The following is a 27,232-nucleotide window of genomic DNA, read 5'->3' as shown; positions in this document are numbered from 1 at the left end:
ATTCAAGGACTGAGAGTTACTGCCTATTTAGGACTGAACTTCAATAAAGCGATGCTGAATCACTGTAAGATTTATTAAAAAACAAAAGAAGTTGCAGTCTGTGGGTACAGTCCATTAAGCAAAACCAGTTTAACAAAATCTCTTAAAGAGCTAAAACTATAACCAGGTTTGATCAACACTAAAACCAGCATCAGTTTAAATTTACTAAACTGAAAGCCCCAAACATCACCCTGTGTAAACATTTGCAAAATAAAGCAGGGTGGATTTCAGTACATTTGTTATAACCGGAAACAATAAAGTTTTCATTCTGTAAGTAAACTCACATTTCAAGATTTCATAATACAGAAACATTACTTGCATTATATGTGTAGTAGTATACCTCAAACATGAAAACAGAAGTCTAGAGATATAATATGAAGATAATCTCCTAAAATAACTGCCTAAAAGTAATCAGGTTCTCTGACAACTCCATTATTAATACCTTAATTGATTTGAAGTTTCTCACTTGTATCCCATTGGACAATTACTCACATAAGTAGTCTTTAGTTACTCACATAAATGCTCTCTACAAACTTTAGTGGGGTTACTCCTGAAAGTAACAGCTCACAAAAGTTCAAAATGTATAGGTCTTTCCTTAAAACATTTACAGAGAAATTTAAATGAACACTTGGAATTACTAACCTTACTTACTAGTTCATTATTTCTCCCAGTGTTACCTGTATCAATTCTTAAAACAGAGGGGCCAAAAAATTTTAGGAAAAACAAGTTATGAGCAATACAATCTCATAAATAATAAGAAATCCAATAAAATATTGAGAAAAAAACTAACAAAAAAAAACCCTTAAGAGAATCTAGGATGACTGCCCAAAATAGCTCTCCCCCACCCCTAAAAAACACACTTATACACACACAGGTAATTACTGCTTACAAATTTTGGGGGAGGAGCTTATGTGCTGCAGTCACCCAACTAAGGGGAAAACCAGATAAATACTCAAGGGTGGCACTTGAAATCATCAGCTTCTGCTCACTCACCAGTGGCAGAACTCCTCCTCAGAAGAGGAGGATTCACTCCTCTACCACTCTGCATTGGAGCTCCACAACGTTTTGGTATGTCACAATTTTATTTTATTCTCTTTGGTTTTGAAGGTAACTTCTTCAGGATACCTGTTTTCTGTCTGGGGAGGGAAGAGGGTTGATATTTAAGGGCCAGTGAAAGCACCCTCATGCCACTGGGGCTCTTTGTAAGGCTACAGGTAAAAACCAGCTTTCAACCGTGCTGAGATTTTTGCCACTGATGGTGAAGGAACCAGGACTTCATCCTTCATTTGCTACAGCATTAGACAGAAGTAGTAAGATCATGGAAGTGTTTACGTATTTTCACTAAAAACTTTTCTTCTTTTCAGGAGTTTTGGTATATGGAGCTCCTGAACTTACTTTGGAGGTCTAGTTAAAATAGTCACTCTTTCTGAATACTGTTGTCTTGAATAGACTGCCATCCAATCAAAATTATTCTTTTCCTAAGAGTGAGACTATTGCCTCTAATCTATCTATGCAACAGCTCCATCATTCAAGGTGATAGTAGTGCTGATTCCATTTTTCTTAGAGCATTTTTCAAAACTAGTGAAAGCAGATGGAAGTAAGCACAAAATATTGTTACTTTTAATACCAATATTTTAAGAAAACTCATCTCTAAAACCAGAACTTAACAGCTTTTCTTTACAACAAACTTTCTCTACCTTTTCTAACACAGAACAAATTTGGAAAGATGCATTTACAAGTATCTTTACTGCTGCTGTTTTGTCTGAACTTTGTCCATGGTGGTGATGGGTATTTTTCTGAGCGATATCAGAAACAATCCAGCATCAAGGGGCCACATTTTCTACCATACAATGTAAAGAGTCAAGGTAAGTTTACTATTTTCTCATAATAAATTAATACAATTATTCCTAGAGGTTCAATACATGAACAAAGGCTCTTTGCTTATACTACTGATATTCAAATTTCACTAACAATTTAGGTTTATTGAAATGATTTTATTACTGCAGAAAGAATTTACAGTGGCTCTGGAGTTGCCTCCTACTGACAAAGATGCACACCTGCCAGACAAATGTTTTACACAATAAACACCAAAGGCATATAGAGCAGAAACAAAGCTCCAGATCTCTGCTTCAATAGTGGGAGTAACATAGCATGATTGTGTACATAATGATGTACAACATGCTAATTATTAATTTCTTGATTCAGCACTGGGGTTTCTAGCAACAGACCTGTCACCTAAAGCTTACCTACATTCAGGAAGAATTTTTACATATTTTGTCATGTTATCTGTACGCAAAACAGACCTTAGGTGTGAATTTAAATATATATATGATACATATGGGCAAATGAAGACCCATTTAAGGCCTAGAAAGACAAAATAAAATTATATATAGTTGTACAAACGTGTCATAAACTTATATATAGTTTTTCATGAGTGATTTAAGCTTATGCTTTAATTATCAGGATAAGCACATAGTAATATAACAATTCTAGCTTCAGTATATTTTTAAAAACCCTCTTCATTGCATAAATCAGTCTTATGGCAGCTTGGACAGGCAATACATAACTGCGATGCTACATTATTTCATCTTATTTCTGGTTATGCTCTCTGTCTCTTTAAGATGAACAGGTGGCTGTTCCTAATGTTTGAAACTATTTGAGTTCTGTTTTATTTTTCCACTCTTAGGCCAACATCTTCAAAAAACTTGAACTCAAAGCTTCTGATCCATAATGACTATTCAAAATTGTCATCACTAAAATTAATAGTGAATCTTCCTTGTAAACATCCTACCTTATGTCCTGAGAATAGCATTATTTTCTTTCAGACATCATTAGGCTATTCAAAATAGTTTTCTTTTTTTGCTGTATCTCATCCACTTTTAGTTGTAGTAATCACACTTGGGCATTAGCAAATAAGCTTCTCTTCACTAGAAAAAGGACACGGGCAAATCTGGAGAGCAGAATTGCTACTCAGGACATTGCATCCACATTACCCTCATTCAGGTGTTTTGATTCAGAATAGGTCTGCACACAGATCCTATGGACTGTCTGATCATGAGCAGCACACATGGAGACCAAAGAAACTCTGGTCTCCTACCAGCTGCTATCAGCCCTGGCCCCATACAAATCAGCTCCAACCCACATGCTCCAAGAATCCCCGCAGTGAGAAACAAGTGAGAGCAGCATGGCTGGGAACCTTACCCCCAAAATACTCTCCCAGGCTGTACCAAAATATTGTCAGAGTTTCATCCTTTGTCTTATTCAGCACAAGGACTTCCTGAAACCCTAAGACTCCTGGATCAAATTTAGGTACACGCAGATACAACAAAAATTCTCACTGAATTTAATGCTTCATTTCCTTCCTCCTTAACTTTTCTTGTGTTTTTCCATGACTTTACTCAGAATAATTTACATATTTATACTATTTTTAAGTGAAGTGTAATATTTACTTAGCTATCCTCTACCATACTTTACTCACTTCTCCTAATAGTGGTTCTTCTTTCCCCCTGTATAGAAAACATTTGGGAAGGGGGGAACCAGCAACAAATTAAGCAAGAATCAGGGTAGACAGAAAATAGTGTGAAAGGGGGAAATGAATTGTCCTGAGCCAAATTTTCACTTTGTATACAAACACAGAATCTAATGTGAGTGAAAATTCATATTTAGAATGAGAATGATTATATCAAAACATGAGAAGTACAAAATTCTCTCAATTTAGGAAATGTAACAGAAGACTGTATACTAGACCTCAATAGCAGGAACAGCCTACATTTTTACAGACATGCGAGTCCAGTCATTCACAAGTGCTTGACAGATTTTGATTTGGTGAGCAAGCATTACAGAAGGACTGTTATTCCTGAGTTTGGAAAACAAGCATCCTATAGAGAGTTTTTAGAAGAATGTAAAGAGAGAAGACTGCTGGAGATTATCACTTCTAATCTGAGATGATCTTGGAAGAATAGAACAGGACCCTACAGAACCAAATGAATCCAGCTTTTTTCTAGTGAGTTGTTCCATTTGCAAGTATCTAAAGTAGCAATGGCAAACTTTTCATCATAGCTTACTTTTCCAATTTCATCAACAAACACTGACTTCTATAGATATAGCTACCAATAAATTATCTTTTTGCTTTGTATAGCTTTGTCAAAAAGCAGCCTGGAACTGAAATTTCAGTCTAAACCCAAACTGGTGAGTCAGGACAACATAAAACAGACCACACAATTTCTGTTGGCAACCAAAGCCTATCAAGGCTTCATCTAGTTCGGTGAAATTGTTTAAAAAATCTTGGTCTTGACAGCTCTCCAGAACATAGTTTTTTAACCAGTATATCTTTGGCTTGAAATATTTGAAAAGCCCAAGTTGAAAACAATAATTGAATGAAGTCTCACTATTCAGCAATGCTTAAATAAGCCATTACTGCAGGTTATGTTAAAGTCTACATATTTAATTCAATATGTATATGGGGTTTGATGGCACTAGAAAATGTAAAGCAATTTTGCATCAAGGTATGTGCTGAGACATGTAAAAGAGTAGCCAATCAATACTTCAATGTTCTTGGTATAAATTCTACTTCATTAATAGATTTAGCAGTCCTTTCCTCAGAGGAATAACCATTGTTTTTAGACAGCACAATTAAAATTACAATCTTAATCTAAAAGCAGCACAACTTCAGAACAATACAGCTCACAGAAAATCTCTAGAACAACATGAGTGCTGACAATGCCTTTAACATCTTAGGCAAAATTGGCAGCTCTGTGAACCTAGGACTGATATTTGCATCTAAAATATGGTAAAAGTAATAAGGAGATACACTCTGAGCTAAAGTCTGATGCAATTTGCCACCAAAAAAAAATTGTCAATATATCACAAATAAATCACCATGCTTGTTTTCTATGTGTAGGATTTTAACAGCTATCTTCCTGTTCACAGCCTTAAGAAGGATGAGATAGGAAGATGTGCAAAATAAGTTGATATGCATTTGTGCTGATTCTATGCATCAGCAGAAAAGAAAATGCACCCTCTGCACTTTCTAGATAAGAACAATTTCCCTGTCAATACAGGAAGAAGGCAACCTTGCAGATACAATATCAAACCAAAATTAAATGTATTTCATAAGCATACCTCTATTATTTAAAAAACTCCCAACAATATGTAGAAGAATGGTTTCCTCCTTCACCTCACTTTTGGTTCAACAAAACTATCCACATATTGGAAAATGCAGTTTGTTATCTAAGAGATAGCCAAACAGTTACTGTATATAATATATATATATATATATATATATATATATATATATAATGTATATAATATCATACATATGTACATACGTATATACACAATATATATACAAATTTTATATATATAATATATATACAAACTTTCATGTGTGTATATATGTAACACTGGTCTTTTTGTGGGAGACTGAAAGGAAAAATTGTAGCTGATGCAATTGTTGATCAATTTATAATGCTTTCTAAATGAGCATTCAATAGAATGTGTTGCCATTATAAAAAACAGAATTCAGGCTCTTTTAGTATCCTTCAGTTTTTGTTTTTACAACGACTTCTTAAATTAACACCCATCACAGATATGCCATTTTGTTCTATAATGCTGCCACTTGTAGTGTGAGACTACTGAAGTAGCCTCACAGTATCTGTGTTAAACTTGTTAAACTTAAATGTAATGTCCAACAAATCAGCATGCCAATTTCAACATAAAGCTGAACGCTCCTCCCAAGCACACACAAACTAAGCAATAAGCTTGTTTGCTTATTCCTCTATTTGTGACATTTGGTTAAGTGGCTCCACCTGCTGTTTTGGTAACTAAGAAAATTAAGTAGTATTAAAAAACTCCATAACAATGCCAGGATTGTGACAGCAGTAAAATGAATTATCAGCTGTGACCTTGCCACTGAGTGAAATTTTTATGACAGACAAAAGTCTGAAATTTTTATGACAGACAATATCTAAAAATATAACATTCATATGTTTACAAAAGAACTAGTGCCATGGGCCACTTTTGAAAATAGGGGGCAGGGAAGAACAAAACTCTCACTACTTAAATGTAACAACAAGTTGTTTCCAAAAAGCTGCTGCACCTGCACAGACAGCTTCCTGTGATTTTACTCATCAAGTCTGATGTCCTGCTCAATCTGTTACCTGTCTGTCTGGGTTGCTTTTTCCTTACTTAATAGTATGCATCTACTTGCACAGCACTTTTTAAGTTCTTTGATGATCCTGAATGTATTGAAGCAAAAAAAATTCTAGAGGCCTTATATCTCACATTTCCAACAAATTTGCACTTGTTACTTGTAAGGGCTGTGAAACACTTTTACTTTGAATGTCAGGTTCTCAGTGACAAATACAGCAGCTGTAACTTGACTTCCATGAAGTTGAATTAACCCTTCATGCATTTTACCACCATGCTACATTGCCTGCAAATATGTTGTAGATGCCCTGGTTGATCTGGTTTCCTCTCTCTCACAGGTGTGCAGGTACGGGGGGAACAAGGACCCCCCGGTCCCCCAGGCCCTGCTGGACCAAGAGGACAACCAGGTCCTGCAGGAAAGCCAGGGTTTGGAAGTCCAGGTCCCCAAGGGCCCCCTGGTCCCCCAGGACCACCTGGGTTCTCTGCAGTCGGAAAGCCAGGAGTGCCAGGTCTACCAGGAAAGCCAGGAGCAAGAGGACTAAATGGTGAGAAAGGAGAACCTGGACCTGCTGGACTCCCAGGAGCAAGAGGGCCACAAGGGCCGCCCGGCACTCCCGGCCCCGCAGGACTGACTGTCCCTGGCAAGCCAGGACCACAAGGCCCTCCAGGAGCTCAGGGGCCAAGGGGACCCCCTGGTGAGAAGGGTGAGCCAGGTATCCCAGGTATAAACGGACAAAAGGGAGAAAACGGATTCGGAATTCCAGGCCGCCCAGGCGGCAGGGGTCTTCCAGGCCCACAGGGACCCCGGGGCCCCCCTGGTCCTGCTGGGATAGGGAAGCCCGGTGAAAATGGCCTGCCAGGTCAGCCAGGTCTGAAAGGTGACCGAGGTTTTCCAGGTGCACCTGGAGCAGTTGGTCTCCCAGGTCCCCAGGGTCTCCCAGGTGAACCTGGAGAAGTTGGCATTGGCAAGCCTGGGCCAATGGGACCACCAGGAGCAGCAGGTATCCCTGGAGCCAAGGGACATCCTGGACCTGCAGGGTTGCCCGGATCCCCAGGACTCCCAGGTTTTGGAAAGCCAGGATTGCCAGGGATGAAGGGACACAGAGGGCCTGAAGGTCCTCCTGGCCTTCCAGGGCCTAAAGGAGACCAAGGTCCAGCTGGTGTGCCAGGAGAACCAGGGCCAGTCGGGCCACCAGGGAACATGGGCCCTCACGGACTCAAGGGTTTGCCCGGTGAGAATGGCCTACCTGGGCCCAAAGGTGACATGGGCCCTGCAGGACACCCAGGATTCCCAGGGGCCAAGGGGGAACGAGGCCTCCCAGGATTAGAGGGAAAACCAGGATACCCAGGTGAGCAGGGTCTTGCTGGTCCTAAGGGACACCCAGGTCTCCCAGGCCCAAAGGGTGATACAGGCCCTGCTGGGCTACCTGGGCTGCCTGGTCCGATGGGTCCACAAGGAGCCAAGGGAGTGCCAGGGGCCAACGGTGAGCCAGGCCCCAGAGGCCCTTCAGGAATACCTGGGATCAGAGGTCCCATCGGCCCCCCTGGCCTGCCAGGAGCCCCTGGTGCAAAGGGTGAGCCAGGAGCACCAGGACTGCCGGGCCCAGCAGGCATTTCCACGAAAGGCTTGAGTGGACCCATGGGACCACCTGGACCCCCTGGTCCTAAAGGCAGCAAAGGTGAGCCTGGCTTGCCCGGCCCCCCAGGTCCTCCTGGCCCCCCTGGCCAAGCTGTAATCCCACAGATGCCCGAAGGCTATGTTAAAGCAGGAGAGTCTCGGGACCTATCAGGGATATCTTTCATAAAAGGAGGAGTAAACCAAGCTCTGACAGGGATGCCAGTATCTGCTTTCAGTGTCATCCTCTCAAAAGCCTACCCTGCAGCAACAGTCCCCATCAAATTTGATAAAATCTTGTACAATAGGCAGCAACACTATGACCCCAGAACAGGAATCTTCACCTGCAGGACCCCTGGACTGTACTATTTCTCCTACCATGTACACGCAAAAGGAACAAATGTTTGGGTTGCACTCTACAAAAATGGTTCCCCACTTATGTACACCTATGATGAGTACAAGAAAGGATACCTTGACCAGGCTTCTGGCAGTGCTGTCATCGATCTCATGGAAAATGACCAAGTATGGCTCCAACTGCCCAATTCAGAATCTAATGGTCTCTACTCCTCTGATTATGTTCACTCTTCTTTCTCAGGTTTCCTGTTTGCTCACATCTAATATCCCACTTACCCTGTCCTGACACACTCTCCTTCAGACCATGTGAACTAGGTACTGCTCTGATTTGTCCTTAGCAGCTCATGCAACATCAGTGTTGCAACAGGAATGGAGGAGAGAGTGAGAAAGTAGAAGAGAGTGGTTCAAACATAGTAGTATAATATTGTATGTTTTTAGAGAATTGTCATTAAAAATTGTTTCGAATGATGATTAATTGTTTGACTGAATGCAACATAAAATTTTTATGAATTAATATAATGCACCAGTCTCTGTCTTTTTTTCCTTTTTTCTTTTAAAAGGAGAATGAGAATGTCTAACTATCACGCCTCATAACACAATAAAGAATGCTAGATCATACTTCACTATACTTAAATTAACTGAAGGCATTTCATTCCAAGTAAATGGTCTCAAATTCACCACAGTCACCTCAACAGCTAGACAATACACTTAAGGAACATTCTACATCTAGCTTTATTTTTAAGCTATCCAACAGGAGACAAGAATGACAACTCTAATAGAGTCCATATCATAATCACAGTTTTCATTTAGTTCTACTGTTCTTATTAATAACTACCTTAGAGAAAGGTGGATTTACAAATTATTACATGATACTGAAGATCTAAAGTTTCCCAATATGAAAAAGCAACCAGATTTCATGCCTCAAAGTCCATTCGGCTTTCTTTAATGCACATTGATGCAACAAACTAGTTCAGTATTTTTAAATCTCCTAACATTCTGTAACATTCAGAGAACAATAAAGCAACATTGACCAAATCCAAAGCTTAAAAACATATCCTCACAAGCATGCAGACACACTTACAAAAACAGAACAGCTTTACCACCCCAAAACTGGAGATAATTCTTGCCCTGATTTTTCCTGAACAGTTCATTCCTTTAAAACACAATAGTGTGAGGAATATATTTTACTTATTTGGTAAATTTATCAGATGATGGCAATAATTAGTCAGTAGACACAACCATATTTACCATACAAACATGTCTCACAAAAAGTTGTCATTTTATCAATTTGTTACGCTACTATGACAAGTTAGCTTAGGAATTATGAAACCTTAACAGTTTGATCACACATTTCTTCCGGTGACAGTTGCCATTCATGTACTTTAAAAGTATCATATACATCAAAACCTTTTGAACCCTTAAATATACTATAGTTAGCTTTTTTTCTTTTTAAACAAAAGCTTTTAATCACTTGCACAGGAAGTATGTAGGCCTACCTTTAAAATTTTAGTGATATTACCATTTCTTCATGAAAGTAGAACTTGAAGCTTTTTAGGTTGTGTACATTTGAAATGAGCAATATCCTTAATACTTGATAATACACTGGAATTAATAAAAAAGCTAGGATACCTTTTGCTTGATGGTTGACCCATCATTAGCAAAACTATATAATATTTTGGAAACTTTAAAGACCTACAATGAAAGTAACTTTAAGAATTTTTTTCTTCCTCTTTTTAAATGCTGCTGGATAAGGAAACCTGTGGTTTAGGCTATAATTTAGTAAAATAATAAAGGAACATTAGTTCAACAGCGCTTCCCAGTATTTAAACAGCACATCCTGCTGCCCATCCATTCTGCCAAATTGGAACTTGTGTTTCAGAAACAAATAGAGGGACTGGAAAATATGACTAGGTAATAGGTTTCTGATTTATTAGTTCACATATGAAATCTATGAAATATGCTTGAAATTGTTGGAGATGCTTGGTGCTCAGCAGCTCAGGACTCCATTGACCTGTGATTCCAATTAACTTAGAAGAAACCGGGCCCAAGCAGCATTCTTAAAAGCATAGTTCACTAACACTTGTCATCCATCCATCCGTCCATCCATTTTAAATAAGGTTTTGTGCTTTATGTCTGTGTTCCTCAAACACGTGGGACTTCAAGTAAGTCTACAGCTTGGAACCTCATGCCTGGTTTTTTAAGTCTTTTCATATTAAGTCTCAGATACTAAGTCACTAAGAAAGCAACTCTTAAAACTTAAAAGCTAGAGATGATACAGCAAATCGTGGCAAAAGCACAACTTATACTTTGATTTTAGCTTTGGATTTTCAGTTCAGAGGAGACCTTGAGAAGGTCTGTAAGATTTTTAAGTTTATTTTTTTAATATTTTCTCCACAAGAAGATCAGCATTCTATCTAAAGATAAAGACCATCCAAAACCACTATTTCTTCTGCATCTTGGATATTAAAGGAAAGAAAATCCAATATGAGATTCAAATGAAAACTTAAGAGCCTGTTATAGTACAAAATCACTTCCAAAGAAATACTGAAATTTCTGAAGCCTTAAGTGATCAAAAACATGAAGCACCTAAACAATCCCTTCTGTATTTACTTGGAAAAGACAGCAAATAAATGTAAAAAATTTACTTTTCACTTGCTTCTTTGGTGCAGTTTTCACAATTAAGACAAATAAAGATATCTCACTACTGCTACACCAACATTAGGAACTACTAATATTTTGCACAAGATTGTTTTTCCTTTGGCCAGAAAAGCATCTTTGCTCTTTGTTTCTTATATCTGAAGTTGCATATTAAAGATAAAACATACATGTCACAGACACCTAGACTGGTTATGTTCTGCGAAGACCATAAACTTGTGATCAAAAACCTGTATCCTAACAAGCCTTGTTATGGGCAATTTACAAAGTCTGCTGCCATACGAGCCATGACTTTTCACTTTCAAAATTAAATATAATCTTATAAACTGATTGAAAATATTTCAAATATATAATTTTAACTATACAGCCATGGATGCTACAGTTTCCAGAAGTGTTAGGAAAATTACAGGGAAAGGCAAGTCTTCTGGAGAGAAAGTAGCCTTTAAGATAAGAAATGTTAACAAAATTCTGCTTTAAGAAGTTATATTTGGCAACATTTCCCTGAAAAAGCCATTGATTTTTCTGTCCAAAAATTCATCAAATCTTTAAATTTTCACAAGGAAATAATTATACAGTACTTCAAGCTCCTACTAATCCTCTAAAGAGCACACTTTGATTCCATAATACATCCACATAGCTTGATAGTGTAAAATACATCGTCCCATGATGTTTTCTTTAAAATTGTTCTGCATTACTATCTATAAAACATCCACTAAATCAAATACAGTCAAGATAATGTTAATCACCTTACAGTCACAAACTATTCCAGTAATAAGAAAGAAGTATTGAGAATAAAATGGATTCTCGAGTAATGTAATGCTTAGCTGGGATATCAATTGCAGAGAGAGAGCTCTCTTGCAGGTATTACTAGGTAAGAAATTACCACATTGCAAATATCTCTGTTCATTACTATCTGACACCAAGCTTTTCTGATAGTATTGTTTCATAGATTTTTCCTTTCTTTTTCTATTTTTGAGTTATTTTTCACAATGGAATGTCTAAAATAACACAAGACTATTTGGGAACCTCCTTCCTTTTTCAAGCCTCAGTTCTTCACTTCTTTACAAGGAGAAGAGTGGGTTAATACCCTTTATCAAGCTGAGTCAGGACAATCATGCCTATCTGAAAGAGCCATCCAAAAAAAATATCATAGGGCAATTATCTAAGGCAATTACCATAGCTAAGACAATGAAAAGCAAAATCCATCAGACACCTGATTATGATCAAAAAAAATCCTGTGAAAAAGAGAAGGGACATAGAGACACAAGGGCATACTGACAACAAATCAAAGTGAACTGCAAACACTCGTTGGATTTCAAAAACTAAAGCGGTCAGTCGTTCTGCTCCGCCACTGACAATGGCACCGCTAGGACAGCGTTTCCAGTTGGGAACTTTGCGTCCCCTCAACTGACCACTTAATAAGTTTGCCTTTGAAATTTTACCTTGACTAACTGTTAATGAGCACTGCTTTTCTCTGAAGGGTTAAAACCTCTACAAGACATGGAGTTAAGTCAAAAGGCTGTGGTTTTCAGGCCAGATTCTGGGCTATGATAGAAACTGCAGCTTCCTGGTATGTAGATGTTGGGATCCAGGTTTGACAGTTTCCTCAGGAAGTTATGTGAGATGTGAAATTGAGGAAAAAAAATCACTTTGTCAGCAGTGATAGAAGATTAGTACCCTTATTCTTGTATCACAGAAGGACCTGAAGCAAAAAGAGATGTTCCATGGGAGTATCAGTGGTAAGTGATACAGGAAGAAAATATCTCTGGTTCTTCTGACTCCCTGTTCAGTGCTTTAGCTACTGGACTATGTTATTAAATGGAAAATAAAACCACTGCGAAGCCTTTCAAAGTGATGCGTGACAGAGTATATCACTTTCTTGTATTACAGTACACTCGAATAGTGCATATAATCTGTATTGTTTCACTTCTGATATCACTGAGCTTTATCTATAAAACTTTTTCCTCTCACTTACTACACTTTCCTGTATTTTTAACACTCTTATGCATGCATGTGCCTCTGACAGAAGCTAGAAAGGATGAAGTCATATCGAAAATGTTGTTCGCAGATTCCAGATTTACATATAGAAATAGGTACCTGATTGATAGGTATAAACATAAATGTCCAAGTGGTCACACAAGCAGACACATATAAATAAAACTGAGCAATTCCTTGTATGACTTCAAAGTTTAGGCTTTTTTTTTGGATCTCATTAATTTCTGAAGAACACTTTTAAAAATTATGCTTTTTGTTGCATGATCCACACCTTTAAAAAAAGAGCTGTCATGGTTTGAAGAAAAGAATTAACAAAAATTCTAAAGAAATGATTACAGTTGATTAGTGCTGATTTTGTATCAGCAGAAAAGAAAGGATATATTTATTTTTGTACAAATGAGTTCCCAGGGAAATTCATAACTACCAATCACACTCTAAGCTCCAATGGAAACACAGTAATGGAAACACAGTAATGGAAACACAGATACAACAACAAACAAAGCAGTTTGGGAATATCTTGCTGGTTTTTACCATTTGCATCCTCATATCAATTTCCATTTTTGCTTGGAATCTCTCTGAAATAATTTTGTCAATTACATTTGAAAGTAGTACATCAAGTGGGACAGCTGTTGTGAACAAAAACTGAGTTTTAAGAAAGTCCAAACTACACCCTGTGTCTAGTGAATGTTGCATCAACCAAGGTAATTCTAATAGCACTGCAGAATTCAGAACTGAGCTGCATATAAACATTTTAAAAGAAATATTGTTAAAAATAATTTCAATTAACTGCATGCACAAGCAATGGTTAGCCTTTATTATCAACTTATTATTTTATATGCCTGAGAGTAACTTTGAAGTTATGTCTGTGAAGGAAGGAAAATAATTTCTTGCTGAACAGTATACAAGATGCTTTCCAACTCTAATTTATATTACACTATTACAATGTTGGTTTTGGGTGTAGAAACACTGATATTAAAAAATGGTCCTCTGCAAATGTTAGGAAGTTCAAAACTCTCTATTGTGTCAATACTACATGAAGAATTCTAATCAAAACTAGAGCACTAAAGATAACCATCAAATATTAGTACTTGAATTTCTTTCCCCAATTCATTTTGGATTTTATATATCACTACAAGATCATAAGGAATAGATTCAAAACACAGTTCAAGGATGTCCACAATATCATATCAATCACAGTAAGAAACCATTTATCCTTCTAAATGGAGTTGAAATAGCAATAAAAATTGAAATATTGAGTGAAATAATACATCAGAAATGTTATTAAAGTTATCAAAGCAGTGAAATGAAACCAAAATAGTTATGATAAAGATGTTTTATTCCAGAGAAAACATGTGTTTACTATACAACTATTTATAAACTTGAAAAGTAAAAGCTGTGCTGAGTAGCCAACAGTGTACTTGCAAACATATTTGCTCCGGCAAGCACATGTAGTATTTTCAGTTGTTATAGTGAGTCTTCAGTGAACCCACTTACCTTTAAAAGCTGATATTTTATAATTATGTTGAATAGCAGCCACCATGTCCTTCCAGAAGTCATATTTTTTCTGACCATCATGCTGTAAGTGTCAAAAGGAACCTAGTCATTATATCAAGTATCAACTATTACAAGCTTTCATATTGAAACAGTGACAGAAATGCCATGAATTAACAAAATTATACAGAGTAAGACAGTCTTAAGACAGTAGGATTCAGAACATCAGGATTCAGTAGCACCCAGATTAACAGCGGGTAACTGCAGACAAGTTATGTCCCTCTTAGAGGGTTACGATGGGAGGAGGAAGGGAAAAGGAGAAATGCTGCATATTTGTGAGGAACTCTAAAACATTACAGCCAAAAGTGGCATCAGCTATAACAGCAACTTACAGAATGAGCATCCCATCCCACCAACATTTGGGAAAAAGAAATGCCCAGGGCTGCAGATACTGAACTTAATTAGCATGTTGACATTATCAATATGCCTGGCACTCATATCACGTTCCACCTTAAGAACTGGCAAATCCCTTTGCTATAATTTAGAGGAAATGCCCTTATGCCAAGAACCCTACCCCAAACATGGTATAAAATACTCATCCAGAAGCCTGCACTCATGGCATTGTGCTCTGAAGAGTGCCAAACCCCAGCTCTGGCAGAAGGACAGGGGAAGGTGATCCACAATTGCGAACAGTCTCTTGCCATTCCTAGAAAGCTTCCCAGGCACAGCAGGGCTCCAGCTGACCTCAGCTTCCCCTTCAGCCTCTCACATGGGAGAAGAAAACCTCAACCAGCTGAGCCCCACAGCACTCTCAAACATGACAAATTTTAGTAGTGATGAATGAAACAGATGCAATTACAGAGCTAGCCAGTATTACAGAGCAGAGGATTAGCTACAGAGCCTATAAGAGGTGCTCAGGTACACAGTAATTTGGCAGCAGTAAAGCAGGTGGTATAGTCTTTGAGTTTATGTGTCATGGAAAGTATTTCTGTAATGCTGTTACAGGCCTTTTATGTCTATATCAGGATAAATTTCAAGGCAACTGTTAGCAGCTTCAGGGCACTGCTGCTTTCTGTGTATTGATACCTGCACTGATACCTGAATAATGAGCCATTTTGTAAGCATTAAGCATTCTGTAGAGAGGGAAGCACTCAGAAACTGAAAAAAAACCTCCAAGCCCAAACCCTTATCAGTGCCAAACAAAAACCAAAACTATGTAGCTTATATATACACCGAAGTAAACTGCTATTTCAGTCCAAACTTGTCATGGAGGCTTCCAGAGAACAGTCTGCCTTTACTTTCACAATCAGCAAGTCACACAAACAAGGTCTTTTGTGCATAACTGACAAGCATAGTTTGTTTATCATCCATCAGCTCTACAGGTTAAGAGCAGGAAATACGGTGCTGTGGCTTTCAGAAGTTTTTTTTAATCCATTCCTATAGCTAACTGCCACAGAAATACATAAAAGAAAAAAGGTTTCATATGTCAGCTTGAGCTAGTCAGGGGTGCTAACCAAGGGTGATTATTCAAAGCTATGTACAGGAGATACTGGGGACCATCTGTCTAGTGGCAAGGTGAGTAGCCTAAGCTAGCACTCTTCTCAAGACAGAAGGATTCACCTGCCTTCTCCCCTCACACTCTGTGTGGCTGACTTAGCCCTTAGTTTGGAGTTTTGAGTTTTTTTGATTGTTTCTCTTAAAAAAAAAATAAATCGGTGAACTGAACCAAAAGCTCCTCGGAGTGCTGTTCTGAGGACAGACGGATACTAGTTTAAAACTGGGTATACTTCCTTCAAAACATTTGAACTCAGAGGAGACTAAAATAACTTAAACTAATTTCTTGCAGATCTACAGCCATTGCATACAAGATCTAAAGGAATACTGACCAATTCCAAAAAGCAGAGAAAACTGTATGCATGGCCATCCAGTCCACCATGATTTTGGTGTGATTACAAAATGTGATTTTATTAGTTGAACCACCAAGACAAAGCATTGTTTTGTTTAGCTCATCAGTGTGAAGATCAAAACCACTAAGAAGCTCCCATGCTTTGTCTGAAAACATGTAAGAGTTCTGGCTCTGGACACATTAAAAACAGATACATTTTTAACAGTGCAGGGTAGTCCAGCATCCAACTTATGTCCAAACCCATTTTGAACCCAAATGTAGTAATTCTTGCATCCGCTTCCAGTAGAAAGCTTTCCTGAATCCATAATGTTGTCTGGAAATGGTAAGAAAATATCACTTTGTAAGCAGGCTTACAGAACAGGATACAGAAAGCTCTACTTTCTTTTAGAAATGACGAAGAAGAAAATGTGATGGTTTCTAATCCTTAGGATGCAGCATTTTGCAGGCATAAGTTCTGGGCTGGAGAGGCTGACCACCTCCTGCCATGCATCTTTCTCAAGTGGCTGATGCTAACCTTCCAGGGAATTACTGTAGCCCTCCTGTTGAAACAGGGCTGACATCCAATAAAATACTTGAGTACTGCTAGGAGATAAAGAGGTTGCATGACCCACTTCTCGTGGCTCTCCGGAGAAACGACACGTGTTTAATTCCCTCTGGCTGAACATGGCACTGATCCTGGGTCAGCGCTCCAGCCTGTGAGCTCGTAACTGGATGTGAAAGCTTACTACACACACGCTATGAGCTTTCTCTCTTAATAAGTGGGTGATTTGTGCTGAGTCTAAATTAAATATAAAGTAAACACAATACAGGTGTCACAACTGCAACAGGTTCCTAAGCTGTGAACAGCTTAGGGGGAGGAGATTAATCAGGCAGAAAATTAAGAGTCTTACCGAGCACCTGTCCTGCATGCTTCCCTGATAAGCTAGTTTTAGCTAACTCTTCATGCAGCACTTGGACTTAGGCAGCAATCTACTCAGCATGCTATTTTGGAGTGAAGGCTAAAGCAGCAAGCTACCTAATATCCAATGAGACCCAGACACTCATCTCACAGCTTGGATTTTCACTCTGCAAACAAGGTTAAATCCTGACAATTTTCAGGCCTGCAGCGCTTTGGCCAGAAGATTATCTCAGTACTCTTTTGACACCAACACAGTTACTCCATGAGAAGAACCCTCTCCTATATCCAGCTGCATGCAAGTTAAACATTAAAACCTTTTACACAACAAAACAATTATCACCAAATTTCAAAAGCAGAATTTAGGACATTCTATCTACCTAAAAAGCACTGAAAAAGGTTCAAGCAATTGTATTTTCCACCTTAAGAATTTAATTTACTGTTTCTCAGAGGAAAAACAATTTTAAAAGATACTATGCCAGAGGTGTATTTATATCTGTGTAGAGAGATCAATGTATTTAGGACAAAAACAAGCTTAAAAAAGGATGAAATTGAGCTTCATTCACTCTTTAACAACTTACAAATTAGCAAATCATGTAATTCAGGTAAGTTATACTATATTTATTTCAAGTACAATCAAGCATAATTAAAGGTGTCTTTAAGAACTACATTGTGCATACCACAGGGTAAACTTGAGGAAACAGCACATTTCCATTAGTATCCTAGTTATTTGTGCCCTCTGGTGGAAGAACTTTTATTTTGAACATGCCAAGTAGCTCACAATTATCTTCAGAGACAACTTGAATACAGTAAATCCAACATGGAATAGTCCAAATGAGAAAAAGACCTTGGTGCTGTTCAATACCCAATTTGTATGCATTTAATAATGCATGCAAGAGATGTGGTGGTGGAGGAAAAAGATAATACATAATTTTCAAACAATCCAGTTCTTACCTGATCTAAGCTGTCCACAACCCTTGCACACAAGAGAGCTCCTGGCAGGTCAAAATAATTATCATACAAATAGTATTTAGCTGGAAAAAAATAATTAAAAAAATATACTTTAAACACCCCTGTATTGTATGCTTTAATCACAAATAAAAATTACATTTAAGTAATAATATAAGCTCCTATTTGGATTTTACTGGTAATAAGCATTATCTGTTTCCCAATCTCCATTAACAAAGGCTAACTTCTGATTGTCATACCTGGTAACTAAGAGTTGTTTACCTAAATGAAGGCAGTGAGATTTCAGTAAGATATTTTAAGATTCTAAAAGCCCAGGTGAAAGAAAAGGGGCAGAACCATGAGTTTTAATTCAGGACAGTATCTTTCAACTCTTCCAAAATATCTATTTCCCTAGAAGTGCAAAAACAAAGGAAGTGTTTAAGAAGTTCACAGACACTTGGACAGGTCTGACACACTCATGTCCTTTGCACACACATGATGTGGACAGCTCCTTGGCCCAAGGGGAAGCGTGCTCACGTTATTACATCAGTCCCAAAACCAGAACTGTATAAGGAGGGTGCAAATGTCCCCTCAGACTATGGTCATGCTCAACAAACTCTCTTCAAGAAGTGAAATTAACCAGCGATTTCTTTTTCGTGATCTTGTCTGTGCTGTCTCAAGTATATTCAAGAACAAGCCAGCAAAATGGGGATTAACGTTCACAACAGAGACCAAGTGCATGTTTCAGTGAAAAAGAAAAGCACATTTCCTATATAACCTCAGGAAACCTCTCTCTTCCTCAGTTTTGCAAAAGATTATCTGCAGTTTAGAATAAGTATTGCCTTTGCAGTCAGCAAAATCTCAAGGAAAGTATCTCCATTACATAACAAAATGCACCTTAAGTGATCACTTCCTGTGTGTTACTCTCAACTGCCAAGATCAAACTAAAACAGAGAGGAAACGCAGAGCAAGAATGCAAACCTAGCCATAGCTCCTTCAAAGTGACTCCTATCTTCAACACAGGAACTGCAAATGCAAGGGGAGAAGTTTTGTTTCTAGATTTGTTTTGTTCATTGCACCTGCACCTAGGCCTCCACTAATGGGACTGGTGGCAACAAGTCAACAATTAAGAAAAATTTAAGATATGTCCTAAATGAGACAGAATATCTGTAAGCAGGTATTGAGCAATTGTATTGTACATCACTGCTCCTCTTGGGTTCTGAGGTTTTGTCTCCTTATCACTACAATAATTATTATTAGTATTATTAGCATATTTATAACAACATTTCATTTCAATTAAAAATTGCTCTCAACTTATGAGATTACCATTCTTTCTGATTCTCCTGCCCACTAGGCCTAGGCAGGGTGGGCGTGAATGAGCAGCTTTATGGTCCTCTGTTGATGGCTCAGGTTAAATCATGATACTGGTTCTATCAGTCTACTTCATCAATAGTGTGTGTGCCCATCACTATAACCAAAACATGCCTATAATGTCAGCTCATTTGTCTTACCATAAAATAAATACCATGAAATAAATTTAAGGTGAATTCTAGTACTAGAAGTTAAAAAACCCTAAAAACCAAGTCTTCCCCAATACATTTACCTGTTCCAGTAATTCCCAGTTCAAGTATTTTTACAAATCTGTGTTAAGAACTGACAGTACAAGGCACTGAAGGGACAGAGCAATTTCAAAGAAGAGGACATGCTAAAGTATAGCTACCTGTGCGTGAAACCATTCCACTGACTGTATTAAAATGCTTCCACTCCTTCCTTCCATATATCTCCAGGACCTCTTCGGATGTCATGCTCTTTGTACCATGGCTTGCCCTGTTCCATGCATTGTTTATTAAAAAAAAAAAAACCAAAACAAAACAGAAGAGAGTTGAAAACACCCAAACTACAACTTGTGCAAAGTAACACACTGCAACAGAATTACAGTGCATGCCAGCTGATCAAAACTGATCTCTTTACAGCTTACAAGTTTCCCAGGACCTATTAAGCTTTTATCATATACATTCCAGCTCTCGATAAAGGCCTTACTGCACAAAGGTCTGGTTGGCTGGAGGCACAGCTACTGTGCCTCACCTGCTAACACAATCACTCTGTATTGCTCGAATGTTTTCAATTGTGTCAGGACACTCGCTATACTTGAGCTATCAACATACACTGCACAATAAAGCACAGTACAGAAAGCCTATACATCATTCTGAAGCCTGGTAACATCACAGAATGCAGGGCAGAACTATAGAAAAGTGCTAGTTTGAGCCCTGCAAGCAGCTTTTTAATACATAAGTACGCACTAGCCTTTTTAGGCATTAAAAATTAATTACTTGGACCATCAAATTGGGTCCCATTTTGAAGCAAATGCATGAGAGGCATTTTGAAGCAATGTCAAGAGAGGTAACCCTGTACCAACTCTTCCCTTTAATGAGGTATACCCTGTTATCTTGAATTCTGCATTCAGTACTCCAAAATTCATGCTATTAAATAAATTTTAGGATACATAGCAATGACTCAAAAGTATTTCTTTCTTCTTTTAATGAGATCTGACTTTCCTTAGCATCTTCAAGCTCCTTCAGAGAGCTATCAGAAGAAAAAAAAAAAAGTTGAGTCTGTCTTGCATTCTAAATTACACAGATTTTCATTCTGGAACAAAATTAGGGAGAAATGGGACTAGGATTGGTATATTTTAGATACATTTACTTTTCAGATTTTTGATTCCAAGTAGCAGTCTTCTATATTAAAGGAAAAAAAAAAAAAAGGAAGGCAAGAAAGAAGAATTAAGAATTTACTGAAAGCGACAACTGAAAGCAAAGTAGCTTTTAAGCGGAAACCCCCCAAAATTCCGAAAGTGAATGTATCAGTTTCTGTGGTTAATTTATCTCAGACTGTTTAAATTATAAGTTGTAAACTTGCTGAATTTTGAATGTCTACAGCACAAAGAAAACAGTCATTCCAGTCATTAGTATTAGTCATTAGTACTGCCCCCCAAGCCAAGTAATTCTCAATCCAAAGAAAAACTTTGCCCAGGATTTTAGCAAAACTGGACAAAGAGTACATTGGTAGCAGCCAAAAAAATGAATTCACTTTCAAGATCAATGTGTATCTCAGATTTTATTAAAAATGAGGTATTATTTTCTACCAGCTAACATTAAAACATTACCAAAAGATTCCATATGTAAAATTAAAAGAAACTAAGCACCATGATACCAAAGAGTATTTAAACTTTTACATCTAATAAATGAATGCATGCTGAAATAAGTTTTTTAAATATTTATAAAATTGAGAGACAGCATTTAGGAAGGAGATTAAATGTTAGTGTATTTAATAACACAACTTATATTTAACTATATAGATTACTTGTCAATATTACCTTAAAACTGTTCCATCTTCTGCAAGTTTCAGGAAGTTTCCTTCTTCAATGTCCAACACCAAGCCTTTGCAACTAAAAATAAATTAATTTCAGGGAAGAAACAAAAAATTAATGCTTTCAGAGGACTGTTTTCTTATCTATCAGTGATAGAAGTTATGGTGCTTCTGTAGCTATGATGCTACAGAAAACCAAACAAGTCACAATCCTTCCAATATTTTCATGCTTGAACAATCCTCTCTATACAAACGTGCATATTATTACAATGAGAACTGGATTTTCCTTACATAGCAAAATCCTACTAAATAAACCTAGTTCCATGTCCAGTAAATTTAGGGACTGTTATATAGATTGGTTGGAGGTTTCAGGTCTAAACATATAAAAACTAAGAAATGTGATATTTAAGTAATTCCATTAAAGAAATTTTTTTTTTGGTGGCAACTCCTCTAGTTATTACTTGACTGATTACACCAGTTATTACAGAAAAGAGGGGTAGAACATCACTCTAAACGAGGCAACTCAATAAGCTAAGAACACATGAAGCAGAAGCATTGCCATGTTAGCCAGCACAAACAAGGGGAAGAGTTGACAGTGTTGGAGACACTTGGCAAGAGTTTCTAATTCTCCCTAATAAATCTTATGATTCAAATTTGCTTAGGTTCTTTGAAAAATTAATTCAGAGTTCAGTGATTAGAATACAAATGAATAAATGAGACTGAGGAAGCAATGGCACCTTCATCCTCTATGAGGCCCCCAAGGCAGCAAGCAGATGCCAACCTCTTATTTATGAATTTCTCCTGGACAAGAAGCAATCACACATTTGTTACCAGCACTGTGGGCTTGCAGGTCCATGTTAATGAACTTCCTGCTTCAATGAGAGACCAAACCCAAGATATCTAGAGCTGAAAAAAGGATTTCTTGCATCATAGGCCTCAAAATATGATATAGATACATTGCTTGTCTCATGGAAGTTGAAATTAATCTCATTGGAAATTGTCCAGTGAAATATTGAATTGTAAAGAACCATTACACAAGAATATGCATGTTATTTAAAAAAAAAATCTGTGTGCATCTGTATCTAATGATTATTTGGCCTTCAAGTCTCCACCCCCACGGCCTAGATAATAACCATATAAAGTAAAAAGATCAAGATTCAAGTTTAGTTCCTGCTCAGAAACCACTGAGTTCAGAGCAGGGAACTTGGGTTTCAGTCTTTTTCATCATGGCTTTGTGTCTGAGGTGCCAAGGGCTACCTCCTGGCATGTCACCTTTCTGTGGCTGTTGGGATTAATCTGCCTTACACAAACAAAACAACATCTGTTGAGGTAAAAATTACTAAAATCTGATGGTTACTCTTGAATAGAATGTAGAAGACAAAGATGATACATAAAATAAGAGAGTGAGACTAAAATGTTTGTGTCCAGACAGCTGGAAGCACAGACAAAGCAAGGTTAGATGCTCAGTTCCCTCTTCAAAATACCATGTTAGAAGTATCTCATAACAAATACTTCTTAGAACAAGTATTTGAAACTGTAATTTTGGATTTATCCATTGCACTTGACAATCATAACATTAACTGCCTAATAAATGAAGCTATTCTCTGAGCTTTGTAAAAAAGTTACAGTGTAAAGGAATGACATTATTTTCAATATACTCACCAGAAGTCTAAGCTGTCTGGAGCTAGAGTCAGCAAGTCTTCATCATATCCCTTCTCTGTTACCAGATACTGGGCAAAACTATCATATATTAGCTACAAATGAAAAAAAAAACAACATTGCATTTATTATATTGGTTAAGTGAGATCAAAGACACTGCTTCCTTGAAAAGCGGCAAGATGCAAGTGTTAATGCTTCCTAAGTGAAATGAAACTATGGAGCTAGGGGCCCTGTCCCACTGCCTCCACTGGGAAATAGTGCCTGAGGTTATTTCAGTCATGTCTGGAACACATACAAGAGTTCTGGTGCAATGTGTTTATCACAACCCAGATTACAACATTCTACTGCACAGTCCCTATGCTTCAAGACTGTTGGGAAATCAAGATGCTAAGTACTTAAAGGCTAGTCACTATTCCCCCCCCCCCCCATCATCCTTTTTGCTTTATTTTTTTTCAATTTAAAATGTTGTGGTTACTGACATTCAACAAGCAGCTTCTAAACCAGTAAACATTTATCCTTAGGGGCATTTTAAAACTATTTGAAGGAATTAATTTTGAAGAAAATAGGCAACTACTGAATAAATAGTTATTATTTCTAAGTTCAAATGGCCTAGCACAACACTCAGCAATTTATTAATGTACTGTGAGGGTAAAGTTTTACAGGAAGCTCTGTGGAGATGCTGCCATGTCCTTAAAGACTCTCCAAAAATAGTAATTGCTCTCTTTTTCTTGTGGTTCTTTCATTAAAGCTGTTCCCTGGCCTTTTTTCTTTAATTACAACAGATTCTCTTGGATTTAGTATGAGTAACGTCTGAGAAAGACAAATTATGGAAGAACACGTTGGAATAGTAAGAACTAACTACATCTTCAGCTGGGCCTATGAGCCTTCTAAAGTATTTCTTATTTCCAAGAGATAAGAAGGCATGCAATGGGCATGTGTCAGTCTGCCTCTGTCTCCTGTGAGAGGATGAAGAGTGTACTAAGTTTAGTAAAAGTTTCGGGATTTTTTCTCCACTTTGTTCATTGGTTGGTTAGCATTTTTAAAAAACTCTTAAAATCGATTGTCTAATGTTTGCCTTCATCATACAGAATTTGTATCAGAAAGAACGTGCTCGTATATGGCAAGAATATGGAAAGTAAGCCTAGTGTTACACAGTTTCCACCTAGAAATTTAAGAGCTCATACATTTTATTGTTACTGTTGAATCCTCCTTTGTAAGCAAGATGCCTCTCCACTTAAGTTCACACATAGCTAAGGGAAGCAATGCACTTTTTCAGCACAAGATGCCTATTAATAAATGGGACAGCTCATAAACATTTGTTTCTGTACCAAATTCTGAAATTATCTTGTAATTAGCATGGGAGTCCGGTGCAGTGCAAAATGTACTGTAAGTGAATGGCGACAAAGAAAGGGGGAGAGCGAGACACCATGAGCATCCATGACACGAGATACCTCCAGAACAATCCTGACATCAACAGAGAAGGACGAGTCAGTGTAAGATTACCAGGGAGTTGAAAAGCGAAAGTGACAAGGGCGGGAACGCACAGCACAGGCAGCAATTTCTCTTCGAAAGAGACCACAAGGCTAAGTCAGAGGCGCCTCTAAACTCGGCGTTTTATTACAAGCACCAGAAAGTTCACAAAGGTCCAAAGCGCTGCGGGCTCCTCACTCTGCAGCATCTCTGGATTTAGTGGGCGGGCTCTACCTTTTCCTCAGTGCCGCTACGGCCAGGAAAGCAGAACCATTTTCAAGGAACGAGACATGGCTGTCCCCTCCGCTCGGGCAGAGAGGCCTGCTGAGGAAGCGCCCGGCGAGAGATGCACTTGCGATTCTCTTATCCTCCGCGGACGTCTGAGGCTGCGGGCCGGCCCCGGGCTCGCTGCCCCCGCCGGAGGGCTCCCGGCCCCGCTTGCCTTCGGCGGGGCATGCAGCGGCAGCGGGCGGAGCGGGGCCCCTCCCGCGGCTCCCTCAGCCGCGCCGCGCCGCCCGCACTCACCCGTGCGCTCTGCGGGAGGTGGTACCGGCAGAGCGTGTGGTCCAGGTCGAAGCCCACCACGTCGCACTCAGCCAGGGAAAAGTGCTGCTGCATCGCGGAGCCGCCGCCACCGCCGCAGGCGGACGGAGGAGAAGGAGGAGAAAGAGGCGGGAGGAGGAAGGAGCGCGGGCGGCGCTTCCTGCGGAGCCGAGCCGGGCAGAGCCGAGCGGGGCCCGCGGGACACCCTCGGCCCGCTCTGCTCCGCCCCGGCGGGGCCGCCCTCACCTGCGGCACAGCCCCTCGGCGAACCCGGGGATGGAGGGGCGGGCACACGGAGGATGGCCGGAGGCGTGTCCTAGCGCTCGAATTCGAAAAACATGCTTCCCGCCGCAGCTTGGTGCGCTTGGGAGCAGGCGTGGGAACGGGGGGCTCCCGCTCGCCTGGCAGACCGCGAGTCCTCGGGGGGTGTTTGCTGGAACATGGTGAGCAGGGAGCAGCGGGGAACAGGAGACAGCCTTGGTTAGTGACAGGACAGCCGGTGCCACACCGCAAGGGCCCTAAGGGGGACGATTAGCATATATAAAAGTAGAAAAACTCTACTTACTACTTCGTTATGAGCCCTCAGCACATTTGTGATGACACCAAGCTGCGTGGTGCAGTCGACTCGCTGGAGTGAAGGGATATCATCCAGCGGGACCTTGACAGGCTTGAGAGGTGGGACTGTGCGAACCTCGTGAAACTGAACCAAGTGCACGGTCCTGCACCTGGGTCAGGACAATCCCAAGCACAAGTGCAGGCTGGGCAGTGAATGGACAGAGAGCAGCAGAGAAGGACCTGGGGGGTATTGGAGAAGAAGCTCACATAACCCAGTAATGTGCACTTCCAGCCCAGAAAGCCAACTGTGTCCTAGGATGCATCAAAAGAGATGTGGGGAGCAGGGCAAGGCAGGGGATTCTGCCCATCTACTCCTCTCCTGTTATGTCCAGCTCTGGGGCCCCCAGCATAAGAAAGATGTGCACCTGCTGGAGCAAGTCCTGAGGGTCACAAAGATAATGAATGAAAGGACCAGAGCACCTCTCTTATGAGGACAGGCTGAGAGAGCTGGGGTTGTTCACCCTGGAGAAGAAAAGGCTTCACAAAGACCTCACAGGAGCCTTGCAGTACCTAAAGGAACTTACATGAAAGCTGGAGAGGAATTTTCTACAGAGGCATTTAGTGATAGGACAAGGGCTTTAAACTGAAGGTAGGTTTTGGTTAGACATAGGGAAGAAATTTTTTCTATAAGGGTGGTGGGGCACTGGAACAGGTTGCCTGAAGGAGTTGTGGATGCCCCATCCCATGAATAGTTGAAGGTTAGGTTGGATGGGGCCCCACGCAGCCTGATCTAGTGGAAGGTTCATGGCAGGAGGGTTGGAACCAGATGATCTTAAAGGTCACTTCCAGGGCAAGCTGTTTTATGATTCTATGTATCAAAGTCCCTGCAGTGTATACTGTATACAGTAAACCACATTATGCTGTGCATTTGGCTGTGGAAAACCCAAAATTTCATAGGTAATTCCATAGATACCTTTTAATTTATTGGAAGTTTTGGTAATCGAACAAAAAAAATTAAGAACAGTACAGCCTGTGTCCAGAATACATAAATGAGATTTTGATAAGTAGCTGCTGAATAAATAATGCTGTAGTGCAATTAAAAAGTGCTGTCTGAAAGGAAGTACCACATTTGGAGAAAGGCAAACAACAAACAGATGAGAATTGCATTGAGGTAGTCTTATTCTCAGTGGTTGAACTTGAATATAGCGAAGGCTGGACTCAGGATGCTAAAACAACTGGGCTTGACAGCCTTGTTTGAAGGACCTCCTTATTCTTCAATTCTTTTCTCTCAGTAGGTCAATGACACAATCAAAACTTTGTTTTGATTCACAAAACATGAAAAATTCTTGTTGATTATAAATACACATATTTTCTTTTCAAATTCTTGGGTGGCTATAAATAGTATAAAAGATAAATGTTTTTTAACAGTTGCTCTCAATCTAATTAATACAAGTCATCTTTTCCAGTGTTGTCTACCTTTGCACAGCTGTAAATTCTGTGCTTTGTAGATGTTTAAGTTGGAGTTCATAACCATAGTAGCATGTAGCAGAAATTTTGATTATATCAAATTATGATTTGATTTTTGCAGGATCAC

The 27,232-nt window shown here is 39.1% G+C and overlaps 2 protein-coding genes across 2 annotated transcripts in view; one reads left to right on the top strand and one right to left on the bottom strand.

Annotated features, from left to right (window-relative positions):
- Positions 1-25,354, bottom strand: part of NT5DC1 (5'-nucleotidase domain containing 1) — a 126,203-nt gene extending 100,849 nt beyond the window's left edge. Inside the window, exons 1-6 of the mRNA XM_054630095.2 lie at positions 25,066-25,354; positions 23,074-23,165; positions 21,419-21,490; positions 19,766-19,872; positions 18,052-18,131; positions 14,300-14,381 (exon numbers count right to left, since the gene is read on the bottom strand). Of these exons, the coding sequence (XP_054486070.2) occupies positions 14,300-14,381; positions 18,052-18,131; positions 19,766-19,872; positions 21,419-21,490; positions 23,074-23,165; positions 25,066-25,158 (526 nt within the window). The 5' untranslated portion in view covers positions 25,159-25,354. The remainder of the gene's footprint in view (positions 1-14,299; positions 14,382-18,051; positions 18,132-19,765; positions 19,873-21,418; positions 21,491-23,073; positions 23,166-25,065) is intronic.
- On the top strand, positions 1,766-8,419 carry COL10A1 (collagen type X alpha 1 chain). The gene is made up of 2 exons (XM_054630094.2): positions 1,766-1,904; positions 6,525-8,419. The coding sequence occupies exons 1-2, from the start codon at positions 1,766-1,768 to the stop codon at positions 8,417-8,419; spliced, it is 2,034 nt and encodes a 677-aa protein (XP_054486069.1).
- Positions 25,355-27,232: the final 1,878 nt, after the last annotated feature.

The sequence above is a fragment of the Agelaius phoeniceus genome, chromosome 3, assembly GCF_051311805.1.
Source record: "Agelaius phoeniceus isolate bAgePho1 chromosome 3, bAgePho1.hap1, whole genome shotgun sequence".
In the NCBI taxonomy this organism is placed as follows: Eukaryota; Metazoa; Chordata; class Aves; order Passeriformes; family Icteridae; genus Agelaius; species Agelaius phoeniceus.
This window is presented reverse-complemented; position numbering and strand designations above follow the sequence as displayed.